Source organism: Rhinolophus sinicus, linkage group LG12 (genome assembly GCF_036562045.2).
Source record: "Rhinolophus sinicus isolate RSC01 linkage group LG12, ASM3656204v1, whole genome shotgun sequence".
Lineage (NCBI taxonomy): Eukaryota > Metazoa > Chordata > Mammalia > Chiroptera > Rhinolophidae > Rhinolophus > Rhinolophus sinicus.
The window spans coordinates 68357136-68371031 of record NC_133761.1 but is presented as its reverse complement, the minus strand read 5'-3'; the positions used below and the strand labels follow the sequence as shown (position 1 = coordinate 68371031).

Genomic DNA, 13896 nt, shown 5'->3' with positions numbered 1-13896 from the left:
AATCTTGACTACTTTGGGAAACTGAGAAGCAGCTTTTGCAGGTACAACATGTTTATGGGCTGTGCTCTCAAAAGTGATGTTTTGATTTTCTAGCCTAAAAATAATAGTGTGTATGTATTTTCTTTTGGCTTGGAAAAATGTATTTTTCAAGGATTACCTCAGCCAAGAACATTTTGTGCTTGGAGTCATACCTAGGCATGAGGGAATTAGACGTGGTTTCCATATAGGTGTTACTAATTTCTTTTGAATTTTATTTAACAGTTAGTTGCAGAAGAAGGTGGATTTGCAGTTGTTTGCAAGGATAGAAAATGGACCAAAATTGCCACCAAGATGGGCTTTGCTCCTGGCAAAGCTGTGGGCTCCCACATCAGAGGGCATTACGAGCGTATCCTCAACCCCTACAACCTGTTCCTGTCTGGAGACAGTTTGAGGGTGAGTCTTGGGCGAGCCTTAACCTGTCCTGTTTCACTGCTTATTGACACATTGTCTTCAGGGTGAATGACAAGGCCCTGATTATGTGTGGAAGGTACTGTTCATAAGATTTGTTTGTGAATTTTTCTTCCAGTGTTTTTGTTCTGTTTTGAGAGCAACCATACTTAGACATTTATTTTTGGAATGAATAAGGTTGTAGAGGAAATACCCTTTTGCTGTCAAAAGCTGAAATCTGTTACTATCACTACAGATGTTTCTTCCTTACAACTCAGAGTTGATTATTGTCTGTTTGTTCTGGCTTATGATTTTGCAATCGCCAAGTGTATTTCTGGTTGTCATGTGAACATACAACGTGAAATACCTGGCTGGCCGGTTCTCTTTTGCCCGCTGAGATCTCCAAGGTGATTTTCAGATTGAATGTTGATATTGGTAAAGGGTAGGGAATTTAATAATACTGGGTAGCTAATGGATCTTCTTGTAAGGATCCATGTTCCTGTGTAGCCATGTTTGTTTCCTTACACAGATGGTATTTGCCAAATTATTCAGATAAAAATTTTTGTTCTAATTAAGGTAAAACAATATTATAAAAACTTAATTTTTAGGGCCCTTGTCAAAACAAAAGAATGTCATAATCCATTCACACCCTTGGAGTTACTCTTAGCAGTGAGCCCTGTGATGTTCAGAATTGTTACTGTGCTACAGAGAGATAGGAAGGTAATACTGTATGTTCAGGGATCAATTACTAATAAAAACTGTCTTGATCCAGACATACCACCTATAGTGCTTAAATCTGCCGCGCTCCAAGCGTTGTGCTTTCTTCCCTCCCTCCTTGATTCCAGGTGAACTTTTTTTTTTCTGTGTATAAGAACATGCCCCAATCTAATATTCAGAAAGGAGTTGTTTTTTAAATGTACATTGTATAAATGTTTGGTGAACCCGTGGATAAAATTGTTCAGAATATTGTATGTGGAACCTGTATGCCTCTGTTTTGTAGTCAGATCTCGACGGTAGCCCACAGTACATTTTCTCACAATTAACCTTCCCACCGCAGCGTGGAGGTGACAGTGAACGCAGGAAAGAGACTCTGCCTGCTTTCGGGATGCAACCTTCTAGAAGCATCTCGTCTGTGTACTTACAGAGGCAGTGTTGTTTCATAGTTGAAAAGCATGTAAGCATGTATACAGTCAGTCTGAAAGAAATCAGTATTGCAGGATAACTCTTTACAAACTGTGTCTGCAACACAGGGGCCTACTATGTGCCTGTTGAGGGGCCTACTATGTGCCAACTGTCTTCTAGGCACTGACACATTCACTGTAGAAAGTTTAAAACAAAGGAAAGTATGATGAGAAAAATCACTGCTAATCCTCTCACCTGTTTTACCCCAAGCCCTTTTTATTGCACATCCATACAAATTGAGAGGGAGTATACCCTTCACACACAGATTGTATCCTGCTTATTTCCCTGCCTAGCACATCATAAGCATTTGCCATGTCATCAAATAATTTTGAAGATACTGTTTTTTATGACTCTGTGGCATTCCATTTTTATAACCAGAGCTTGATTTGATTTCTCCTATTGCTGAGTGATTAGATTGCCTCCAATTTTTTATTATAATACTGTGGTGGGCATTCTTTGTACACGTTTTTATGTTCATGTCTATTTTTGAAAAGAATTCTTAGAGGAAAGGAGAATTGGAATACATATATTAATGTTTTTAAAAAGAATGGAAACCAGCGAGGTAGCACTGTACACCTGTTAGTGCGACACAATCCAGAGCGCTGATGACACCGACACTGGGACGATGTGGCAGGACGATGGGGCAGCAGCTCTCACTGGGGGTCGGGGCTGGGGTGTGGGCGGTGCAGCCTCTGGAGGACGGTGAGGCAGATGGTTCGAAAAGGAAACACACTCTGAGCAGATGATCCAGCAGTCACACACCTTGGCATTGACCCGAAGGAGCTGACAACTTAACGTTCACACGAAGCACACCTGCTCATGGATGTTCATAGCAGGTGTATTAGTCATAGTCACCAGAACTTGAAAGTAACCTAGATGTCCTTCAGTGGATGAAGAATAAATTCATTCAGACAAGGAATATTATTTAGCACTAAAAATAAATAAGCTCTCAATCCATAAAAATACATGGAGGAACTTTAAATGCATATTTATAAGTGAAAGAAGCCCGTCTGAAAAGGCTTCCAACTCTGACGTTCTGGAAAAGGCACAAGTGAGGAGACAGAGGATCAGTGACTGCAGGGCCTGGGGGTGGGAGGGGGGGAGGAGTAGGCAGAGCACAGAGGAGGTTAAGGAGGTGAGACTACTCTGGATGGGACCCGACATGTCAGTGCACATTTGTGCAAACCCACAGAAGGCACAGCTCCAAGGATGACCCTAATGTCAGCTGGGGACTCTGGGTGACGATGACATGTCAGTGTAGGCTCATCACTTGTGACAAATGCAGAAAATGAGGTATTTTGATTATGGAAAGTTATTTTGGGAGCTTTTAAGGGGCTTTTCTAACAATTGGGCCTTCAGTTAATTGACACATGCAAACAGGGCTGCATGCGGCTGGCCTCCTGGGAGTGCTGTGAGCCCACTGGTGACACTAACAATGAAATGGATGGAAGCAACACTATTCACTTGCTAAAAATTTTTTTAAAGCTGCCAGATGTATGATTGGCAACTGCAAACGTGTCTCTGTGTTTATCTAGATTTTAAAAATTGCGGACCCGTTATGAATGTACATAGATAATTATAAAATGTATCTTGCAAAAATGCAATGCAATTCTCTAAGGTTCAGAAAGAAGGGAAACTCATCAGTACAATGTGTTTCTTCTCTAGTGTCTGCAGAAGCCCAGCCTGGCCACAGACACAAAGGACAGGGAGTACAAGCCCCACGATATCCCCCAGAGGCAGTCTGTGCAGCCTTTGGAGACGTGCCCCCCAGCTCGGCGAGCAAAACGCATGCGAGCAGAGGTGAGACCGTCGACTCACGCCTGCCTGACACTGGATTGCGCTCGGCCACACGCTCTGCGAGTTTCAAACCTTGTCCGCCCCACAGGGAGTGCTGTGTGTGTTCTAGCGTTTACACTTGGGGGAGTTTCCTGTCAGAGGGGTAAGGAGTCGATTTCTAGGTTAATGCTGCCTGGGCAGACGGCTGCTTAATTGTTAATACAGTCTTGGGAAGAATGGTGTCTGGTTTGCCTGTTACCCACATGAAGTTAGGCAGTATTTATTGGGGAGTAATGCTGGAAGATGTGAAGCCAGGGAGATTTTGGGTGAAAAGAACTAGCTTTTTTAAAAAAGAGCTTCGAAGATAGCTAAAGCTACTTTCTATTTTTCTCAGGCTTCCTGGAAAAAGGAGCATGGAATCTATGGCAAACATTTAATGCAAAGACAAAACAATGATGCAGCATTGGGGGAGGGAGCATGACTATATGAGGTGAAACATGAGGAAAGGTCAGCAGGCGCGAGAGGCTGTAGAGCAAGGCAGTTCGCTGTGGGAGCAGCGTGTGTTGCTGGTTGCCTGGCCCCCACACAGAGGTGTGCGGGTTGTGGCTTCCTGCCCTGCCCGGGAGAGTGGTAGGGGTAGGTGAGCGGTGTGGTGGTGCATCAGGGGCACGTTAGAGCTGGGAAGCTCTAACCTGGTGACACTAACAATGAAATGGATGGTTTCTGAAGCTTCTGGTGATTTAATGATTGTCGGTGAGGATGAAGGGAATAGGCTGTTTTGTTTCCTGAGGAAATGGGTAAATAAGAGAATTGTTTTTCCACTTAGATATTAAAAAAAAATGTAGTGACTATTTTTCAGAATCAAGATCACCTCAGAATAGGAAAATAGGATTATTTGAAGCTCATAAGCATGTTTAAAATTCAAGTTCCATTAATCTACAAGTCACTTCTTGCTTGAGCACATCTTGATTGTAAATGTTTACGACACGCCCAGTGCAGTGGATGCCTAGGTCTGCCTGCTGCCACAGTGGTGGCGGTGTCAGCCGGGAAGAAGTTCTGCTCGCAGGGGACGTCCTGACCACGTAGGAACGAACACGGGAATATCCAGTGGACGTCCTGACCACGTAGGAACGAACACGGGAATATCCAGTGGACGTCCTGACCACGTAGGAACGAACACGGGAATATCCAGTGGGCGTCCTGACCATGTATGAATGAACACAGAAAAACGACCAACCAAGTTCAGTTCCAAAAACATGTCAGCATTACAGACCACAGACACTGCTTTGCTTTATCAATAATTATTAGCACTTCAAGAAATAATGGACGTATGTCAACTATAAGTGAAAAATAAATTTTAAAAATAATGGAAACTGAGAGTGGCTTATATACCCTTGGTGATACGGGGATCCTGAACAATTTTGCTACGTTAGAAGAGTGGCTTTATAGTCACAGTTTACTGAAAGAATTAATAGAAATCTGAATGGAAGCTGAGGTTTCCATAAATGTGGGCAGACTTTGGAAGGAGCCAACAAACTCTTCCAGGCTGACGGAATTACGTGTATAACTACCTGGGCTTTGGTTTTATGGGGACTGAAGAAAGCATCAGGGGAGTAGGTGAGAATTAGGAAAGGAAGAGCTGTTCCCAGTTAGGATAGTAACACTTCCCATGATTTGTTCCTGATCCTTTTACCTTTCCCGATTTTTTTGTGACCTATTGAAGTAGAGACTACTCTCGTAACTTCTAATATTCCTCACCTATTCCTTAAATAACAGTACTCTGAAGGGTGCGCTCTCCCACTGGAGGGTAGTGAGAACTATGTTTTGAATTCCCTATTAATAGAGACAATTTATAGGATTGTAGTCACCTTGAGGTTCCAGATTGATTTTAGAAGATTTATTTGTTTTTAAAGGAAACATTCATGTATATCATAATTTATTTTTAAAGGCCATGAATATTAAAATAGAACCGGAAGAGACAACAGAAGCCAGGACTCATAACCTGAGACGACGAATGGGTTGCCCAACTCCAAAATGTGAAAATGGTAAGAAAATTTATCCCCAACTAGGGAAGTAGTAACAAGTAAATCAGTAAAAACAATTGTTTGTTAATTAAGAAAACATTGGAGCAACTGTTACATGCTAATCCATGACGTGGGCCTTGAGAAGTAAAACACTCGTATGTTAATGTCCTTCTCTATCAAATGTCCATTAGGAGTGCAAGCCGATGAGTGTGTGTGTGCATGTTAGAGATGGGCTGGAGTTTCTCAGCTGTCACTAGTTGCTCCTTTGAAATATGGTTCAGTAGCATTCATTGAAAAGGAGTGATTGTGAAAAGCATAGGTGCCTCTGACTGAACGCCTGATTTATTCCAGCGTGTCCGGCAGACATGCTTTCCAAAGCTGAGTGTTGCTTGATAGTTGGCTGCCTGGCCCTTGCTTGATGTCAGTTGCTGAGAGGTAGGTTTGGGACTCTGTGGAGAGAGATCCTGTATCCTGTGTAGGCAGGCACACACAGGCAAGTGAGCCTGTGACTGACGTTGGTGCTCAGTGCTGGGCGAGTTGGTGGCAAGGCAGCACGATGTAATGGAAAGTAGGTGCACTTTTAAAAATATGGATCTGGATCCTGGCTCAACCAATGACTGGTTAGTTGTATGACCTTAGAGCTGTTCCTTGACTTCCTTTAACATCAGGATTAAGTAACTTATGGGAAGTGTTTAGCACAGTGCCTACCAATGATAGCTCAGTAACTGAGAGCTGGTGTTTTAGCTGCAAGTCTGTGGACGCAGGACGTTGGAGAGGTAAGTAGTCTCAGGTCTCCGAGGCCAGTCTGTACTGGGGAGGAGGTGCCCTGGTGAGAGGTCAGTTCACTCAGTCAGAATCAGAAGGAGCTTGCTCGCCTCGGTGCATGTAATGCCCTGGTCTCACAAAGGCTGTGTCTTCAGCACCTCTTTGAAGGGTGTGCAAACCCGAGCCACATCCTCCTCAGAACCTTCCAGCATCTTGGATTTTAAATGGTGGGAGAGTTTGTGTTTTGTCGTAAGGTAATGAGCACTGAGCCCATGGACAGAGGAACACTGGGTGCTACTGCGGTGAAGTGGGAAGAAACGTGAAATTCTGCTGGTGTTGGGTGTTCTGGGAGGGAGGCGAGGAGGGTAGGGAGGCAGCCGAGTGCTGGCGGAGCTGAGGAATTGCTGACTTGGATCGCCTCTTGCAGAGAAAGAAGTGAAAAGCAGCTTCAAGCAAGAACCTCTGGAGAAGAAGGAGCACGTGGTAGAAAGTGAGAGGGAGAAGCCCAAGAGTCGGCCTAAGAAAACCACCAGCGCAGTGAGTTGACGTGTCTGAGCACTTCTATCCCATGTGTACTTTTGTGCTTCACGGGTGTCGGACGATGAAAAGGCCTTTTCAGCTCAGTTTGTCGTGTTCGTTCCTACACGAGGAAGTGTCCCCAGCCCAGTGGTGGCATCGGGAGCACTGACAGCCACTCCTGGTATCCAGTGAGCACAGGGGGACGGGAGCCAGGTGATGCTACAATTGCTCAGGTGTCCCCAGCCCACCTCCAAATGCGCTGAAGGCTCCATCAGAAACCAAGTTGCTGTTTCCCAACTTTGCAGCAAGGCAGGAAAAGGGACCGGAGTGGGGGCCGAGGCCTGGGCAGAGCTGAGGTCTGGGGAGTGTCCGAGAGGGTCTGCGAGCTTCTTTCCTCTACCCTCTTCTGGAGCCCAGCGAGTAGCTTGACAATAGCGCCTTCCTGTTTGGAATGTGAACTTAGTGCAATAGACGTTTTCTTTCTCAATAGCATTTCCCTTCCACACCAAAATATAACCAGTCAAGTAGCAGAGCCCAAGCTGTTATCTGCTACAACAAAAAGACTGAAAAACTGAGATTCCTGTTCAGTTGGAATCTTCACTTTCTGTTACTGGGTCATGTATTGGTTTGCTGGGGCCGCCACAGCAGAACCACTCACTGGCTGAAACAACAGACACTTCCTTTCCCACAGTCCTGGAGGACAGAGGTCTGAGATGCAGGGGTCCTGTCTGCAGGCTTGGTGTTTTCCCGAGGCCTCACCTTCGCTTCCGATGGCTGTCCTCGCCCTGCGTCTTCACATGGTTTCTCCTCTGTAGTGTCTGTGTCCTGATCTCTTTTTACAAGACCACCAGTCGTAGTGGGTTAGGCCTACGCATTTTACCCTAATCGCCTCTTTACAGACCTTGTCTCCAAACACAGTCATATGCTGAGGACTTCAGCATAAGAATTTGGGGGAGACACAGTTCAGTCCCTAACAGGTAATGATGATGTGTTGTTATCACTGTGTATTTGGGGAAACTCTTAACCATGACTCCTTAATTCGAATATAAAGCAGTAATGTAGCGTGGTGAATGAACTTAAATGGTTTTCTTTTTTTAAACATTGAGTTTTTCCTTTATAAATTCTGTTTTGGGGTAGGCCAGTAATTTATGACCCAACGTGTTATTTTTCTAAGCTACTGAAAACTGGATGTTAGGTAGAAAACTTTGGTTAAAACACGTCAGTGAGGAAGCTTGGAGGCGACATGTTAGAGGTGGGAATGCCTGAGGTGCTGGGAAACCGTGTCACGGGGGGCGGTGGGTGAGGCATTTCTGTGCTCAGCTCCCCTTAGAGGAGAAGGGTTTTCGTCTGAAGCAGGGGGGCCAGGCTGGATTGTTCCTCAGCTGCAGGTCGTTCTTAGAACTTCGCAGAATCAGTGGTGGCTCATGCCGCTTTGTTCTGTGCGCATTGTCATTGCGACAGGTGGACCTGTACGTCTGCCTCTTGTGTGGCAGTGGCAGTGACGAGGACCGTCTGCTCCTGTGTGACGGGTGTGATGACAGTTACCACACCTTTTGCTTGGTCCCGCCGCTGCACGATGTGCCCAAGGGAGACTGGAGGTGTCCCAAGTGTGTGGCTCAGGTGAGAGCTAATGGCGCAGGTAGGCAGCGCTGGGGACTTCCCTTCAGAGTCTTGTTCTGTCTTTGCCTTTGGGTTTGGATGTGGCACTTGACAACAGTGAGGCCCCTGAAGAAGACGGGGCTGGATCTGAATAGAGGGTGGTCTTGGAAGCGAGCCCCACGGCTGTGCCCGAAGCTGAGAGGCAGAAAGAAGTTTCAATAACTATACTTAAGAAGTGTTCTAATCGGAAGAAGCATTGTATGGATGCTTTTTGCAAAAATTCTTGAACACTGAATGATTTTAGAAATAGAAGTGTGAATTCATAATCTATAGGTAACCACCGTTAATATTTTGATGTATGTTCATCCAGACTTTTTTCTATTTTAAATGAATTGAATTGTACTACATAAGTAATTTTAATCTGATTTTTTCATCTATGTGTCTATATATAGGTTAGACATAGATCAAAAACGTTTTGTCTTTGTCTTTTTCCGGCAGGAGTGCAGTAAGCCACAAGAAGCGTTTGGCTTTGAGCAAGCGGCCCGGGACTATACCCTCCGTACTTTCGGGGAAATGGCAGACGCGTTCAAATCCGATTACTTCAACATGCCGGTCCATGTGTGTACACACGTAGTGCTTTAGGGTTTTCTGACCTGTCGGGGAAACGGGTCTGGAGACAGATTTGAGTTGGCGCTTCCCACCGACTGTCCACAGCATGCGCAGTGACACCTCTAGTTTTTTTGGTGGTATTAAAATTCCCACAGTCCTTTCAAATGCATTCCAGTCTCTCAAGTGATTTATCTTTAGTACTTTCTGGAGTACCAACAGGAGCTCCAGCAGTTCTTTCCGCCCAGCAAATGTAACTCGGAGAACGTCACCACAAGGGTCGCCTGACCCCTGTGTGCCAGCTAGTATGCCCGGCATTGGGAACACACATATACTCTGTTGCATAAGTTAGTACCTTACACGTTAGGGTCAGTTCATTTTAAATTCTCTCTGACTCATTGGGAAGCATAGCATGTTTCATTCAGCATTCAGTGTTGCATCCAGTGAGCGCACCACAATTACGTGGTTTTCTACCATAATTCTGGGTATTTCAGCTGTGTTTTTTCTCACTGCTAACAGTGCTACAGCAAACACTTCCTGCTGCTTTAGTTGGATGATTTTCTTGAGATGGTTCTGCGGTCCGAGGAGAGTGTTTATCCGTTTTTCCCCACCCTAGTCGCTGTGTCACTTATGAGCCCCAGCAGTGTTGCGTGAACCCGTTTTTCCCCAGCGTCACTTGACATTAGCTATCAAGTTACTTCCAATGTTTGTTTATTTAATGGGTTTATAATCTCAAATTATACTCCATTTGACTTTTCCGTTCTTTTGACCCCTCGTGTGTTATATTATTTCTCCATTTGTTTGCTTAACTAGTCCTGGTGACTTGTATATGACCTCTTCCATCTGTGGTTGGCTTTTTATTTTACTTAAAAGATGAGGACTTTGAGGGACCGATTTTGGACTCGCATCAGACGAGCCACACCGTCCAGACACTGTCTGGTGGCCCACTGTGTCCCCCGGTCATCATGATTTCCTGCGCCACTCTGAGCCAGGTCTAGAGAGAACAGTGAGAGCTCTGGTGGACGTGGGTGGAGTGTTTGGACACATCTCAGGAGGAAGCATCATTCTGACACTGCCCACTGTCACTGCCGTACGTCAGTCAACCACGTTGTACATTCCATTTGTCCTAATAGAAAAACATGGTCAGTTCTTCAGTGTCCGCATTTTGCTTTCCTTGACTCCCGTTTACAGTAGTGGCCAGGCTTGTGACAGAAGTATACGAATTCTTAATCAGTTTTTATTCTTTTTGTTGTTGAATTCCTTTTAGAAAGTAGTGTTCACGTCTGAAGTGCCCAGGCTTGATTTTGTGGCACGTCGGAGACAGTTGTTCCTTGGGATACTGTCCTGGGGCTCTTGTCACTTAGCCTGTAAAGTCAGATGGCTCATGGGCAGTGTGTGGGTGTCGGAGGAAATGCATGTTTTTCTCTTCTTCATGTTTTGTTTCCAGATGGTTCCCACAGAACTAGTTGAGAAAGAATTTTGGCGACTGGTAAGCACTATTGAAGAGGATGTCACAGTAGAATATGGAGCCGATATCGCCTCGAAAGAATTTGGCAGCGGGTTTCCTGTCCGAGACGGGAAGGTCAGACTTTCCCCTGAGGAAGAGGTAGGCTCTGCTGGGCGGGGCTGTGTTTGCAGAGGACACCTGGTCGTTGAGCGTGTCCTTGATCCCACGGGCGTGATAACGATGGGCAGCAGCCTCCCTGCAGACATAGCTGTAGCTTGGACCGTGGGTAGTAACTCAGTTTCTGTTTGCTTGGCTTGAAGTGCTGTATGATCACTTCCAGCGGATCCTTAATTACCACATTTTTAATGGTTTCAAGAAAAGTAGAAAGAACCCACACAAGAATTCTAGTCCCAACTGTGCCACTGCATTGTGATGACCTGGGGAAATTACTTGTGCCTTGGCCTTCAGAGTCTTACCTTTGGTTTCTCCTTTTGAAGAAAATCGGAGGGATTGGAACCAGACCTATTTATCTTTGAACTTTGATGTTTGAGCCCATTATTTCTCACACTAGCAAACTCCGGGAAAGGTTTCTATCCCTGTCCCAATAGGAAGTCAGACTGGTTATTTTTGTAAGCTTTTTGAAATCTAACCTGTACACAGAAAAGTACATGACTGTGTGTGTGCAGCCTGGTGAATTTGCACAGACTGAACACAGCCGAGTAACCGGCACTGGAAGCAGAAGCATGATGTTCCCACGGGTCCCGGGACCCCTGTCGCTCTTTTTCGCCACCTGCCCCTTGTGAGGACAGCCACCCTCCCTACTCCCAGCACCACTGTCGTGACACTGCAGTGACACTGTGACACTGCAGATTAGTTTACCAGCTCCTGTGTGTGTACTCTGCGGGGGACGGGGGGTACAAAACTATGAGAGTCCGTTTCTGTACAAGTGGCAAAAGTTTGGCATCCAGGAAGTCAGCATAGCTGCTTCTCCCCGCCCTGCTGCTCAACCTTTTTGTTTTTAAGGAAACTGTTTTCATCCATTTTTTTGAAACTATCAGAATTGTAAAGTGGTCGCACGATATAGCCAAACATCTCTATTCTTTTGTCTCCTCCTTTTTAGGAGTATCTTGACAGCGGCTGGAATTTGAACAACATGCCGGTGATGGAGCAGTCTGTGCTGGCCCATATCACCGCCGACATCTGTGGCATGAAGCTCCCCTGGCTGTACGTGGGAATGTGCTTCTCTTCATTCTGCTGGCACATCGAAGACCACTGGAGCTACTCGATTAACTACCTGCACTGGTAAGAAGCTTGCGGAACTGACAAGGGTGCCAGCCAGGTTGCAACCTCCACCTCAGCGGTGTCTCACTTCACTCTTAGTGAGGACACGTCTCTTAACTGTGTATGGAGAGCGAAGAGCTGGGTTTTTTTTCCTTACTGATTTTTCACTGCTGTTGGGACAGGCACCCTAAGTTAAGACAGGTTCTTTAGTATTCCTAGGGAATCCACAAGCCCCCCTGAATGGCATACCCACTGTTTTCAAGTGTAGCATGTTTCTGGGGATACGGCAGACAGCTTTGACCCAGTTGGCACAGAAGCCGTTACTCACTTTAAGGGGACAGCCCTGCACCTTGCTGTGGCTGTGGGACCCCTGGTGGCAGAGGAATGCAGGGCAGGCTCCCTGGCGTCCTCCAGGCCCCAGGCTGCTGCTGCTCTGGGCTCAGTTCTGGTCTCAGCACACAGTCGGGGGGGCCTGGTCCAAGTGTGTGTGGGCGCGATAGTAGGACTTACTTACTTTTTAAACTCTTCAACCAAAGCCATTTTTTCTTTCACATCTGTTTTCCGCCCCCCTCTATTTCCCTTGCTTTCTCAGTACAAAAATATTTGAAGATCTATAACTCACTTGAGTCCCCACACCAGGAATTTGAGGGTGTACCACAAGAAAGAGGGAGTTGGCGTGTGTGTAGAGTATGGGTTCTGCTTCCCGAGGCAATTGCTCCCAGCTGTGAAGTGAGGCTCGCATTTACCATATTCCACAGGCCTGTTACAGATTAAGTGGTTGACAGTTTAAAGTGGTTTGAAGAGTAAGAGCTCTTTAGAAATCCTAATTGCCCTGGTGTCTGATTTAAGCTCATCGGGCAGAATGAACGGGAGAAACGATGGGGCGTTTCCATGCCTCGTCAGTTGCTATAGGAAACTGGGGAAACCACATAGCCTGGAGCTGAGCATGATACCTGCAATGCTCAGAAATTCTAGGTGTCTTCATTTTCCAAAGGGTCCGACAAAAGGGAGGGAGGAGACGGACCTCAGCTGGACGCCCCAGGTGGAGACTCCATGCTGGAGGGGGAATGCACTGCACTGTTCAGGTCACATTTCTGCTGCTGCTTCCTCCGCCAGACATTCCTGTGTAGCAGCAGCTCAAAGCCGGCTCTAAAAAGGACGGCCTGCTTTACCCCCAGCTTTGCTGCTGCTGCGGATCGGTTGTGTGTGTGGTTTGAAGGTGCTGCTGACATTTCATGTTTATGTGTGTTTCGAGATTGATGTAGGTTTATGTTTACAATCTACTTTCAGGGGTGAGCCGAAAACCTGGTATGGCGTCCCAGGCTATGCTGCCGAGCAGCTCGAGAACGTCATGAAGAGGCTCGCCCCCGAGCTCTTTGTGTCCCAGCCAGACCTGCTCCACCAGCTTGTGACCATCATGAACCCCAACACGCTGATGACTCACCAAGTGCCTGTAGGTCCTTAGCAGCCCTCCTGCCCCCCGGCTCCAGGCGCCACTTCTCCCTGTCCCTGGGACTCACTTTTTAGGAAGTGGATTAGCTTCTGTGTTGTCCACAGCATGCCTTGATGGGAGAAACTGCTGTGCAGTTGGTGAATCGGGTGCCGTGTCACACTCGTTGGTTGCAGCTGACACCTTGATTCTGAGCAACCTTACTTTACAAATAACAAGTGCAGTTCTTGCTTTCCTTGGCCGCAGTCCAGGCGTGTGCAGCACACACAGGCTGTGCACCCATCCCCACTCGGTGCTGTCCACACTGCTGTGTCTGTTTTCCACCTCATTCCTGCCCTGCAGCAGAGCAAAACCCTAGTGAATATGTTATTTGTTAGGACACATTACTGTGAGCGTGGCTGGGTTCTGTGAGCATGGAATTCGGTCTAAATTCTGATGCCAGAATACTTCATACTCTTTACCTACTTTAAAAAAGAATTTATTGCCTCGATGTGATCTTCGTTTTGAGTGGTGAACTGAAGTGCCATGCTTGTAGGTCCTGGTACGTTACACCCTAACCCCAATTAAGCTTATTTTAAGGAAAAGCATATTTCAAGTTGTTGAGCTTGGACTCCAGGGCCCCCTCTAGACCGAAAGGCACTGTTAGTGATGTTTCTGCCGAGCAGTTTCCATGACGTGACACATGCACACCAGCTTCCTTTGGGGAATACTCTGGGTGTTGTGGGGTTTAGATGGAGATGTGGGACGTTGAGGGCTCCAGTTCAGCTAAATCAGCTGGAAACTATACATATGCAGTGTTAAAGGAAATTCTTGATGTTCCT

The 13896-nt window shown here is 46.2% G+C and overlaps 1 protein-coding gene across 3 annotated transcripts in view; it reads left to right on the top strand.

The window, feature by feature from the left end:
• Positions 1–13896, top strand: part of KDM5B (lysine demethylase 5B) — a 51085-nt gene that overhangs the window by 16132 nt on the left and 21057 nt on the right. For all 3 annotated transcript variants that reach the window (XM_019750845.2, XM_019750846.2, XM_074317139.1), the window contains exons 4-12: positions 262–432; positions 3274–3408; positions 5333–5429; positions 6601–6710; positions 8154–8312; positions 8790–8909; positions 10345–10503; positions 11465–11646; positions 12916–13078. In XM_019750845.2, coding sequence (XP_019606404.2) covers positions 262–432; positions 3274–3408; positions 5333–5429; positions 6601–6710; positions 8154–8312; positions 8790–8909; positions 10345–10503; positions 11465–11646; positions 12916–13078 — 1296 coding nt within the window. The remainder of the gene's footprint in view (positions 1–261; positions 433–3273; positions 3409–5332; positions 5430–6600; positions 6711–8153; positions 8313–8789; positions 8910–10344; positions 10504–11464; positions 11647–12915; positions 13079–13896) is intronic.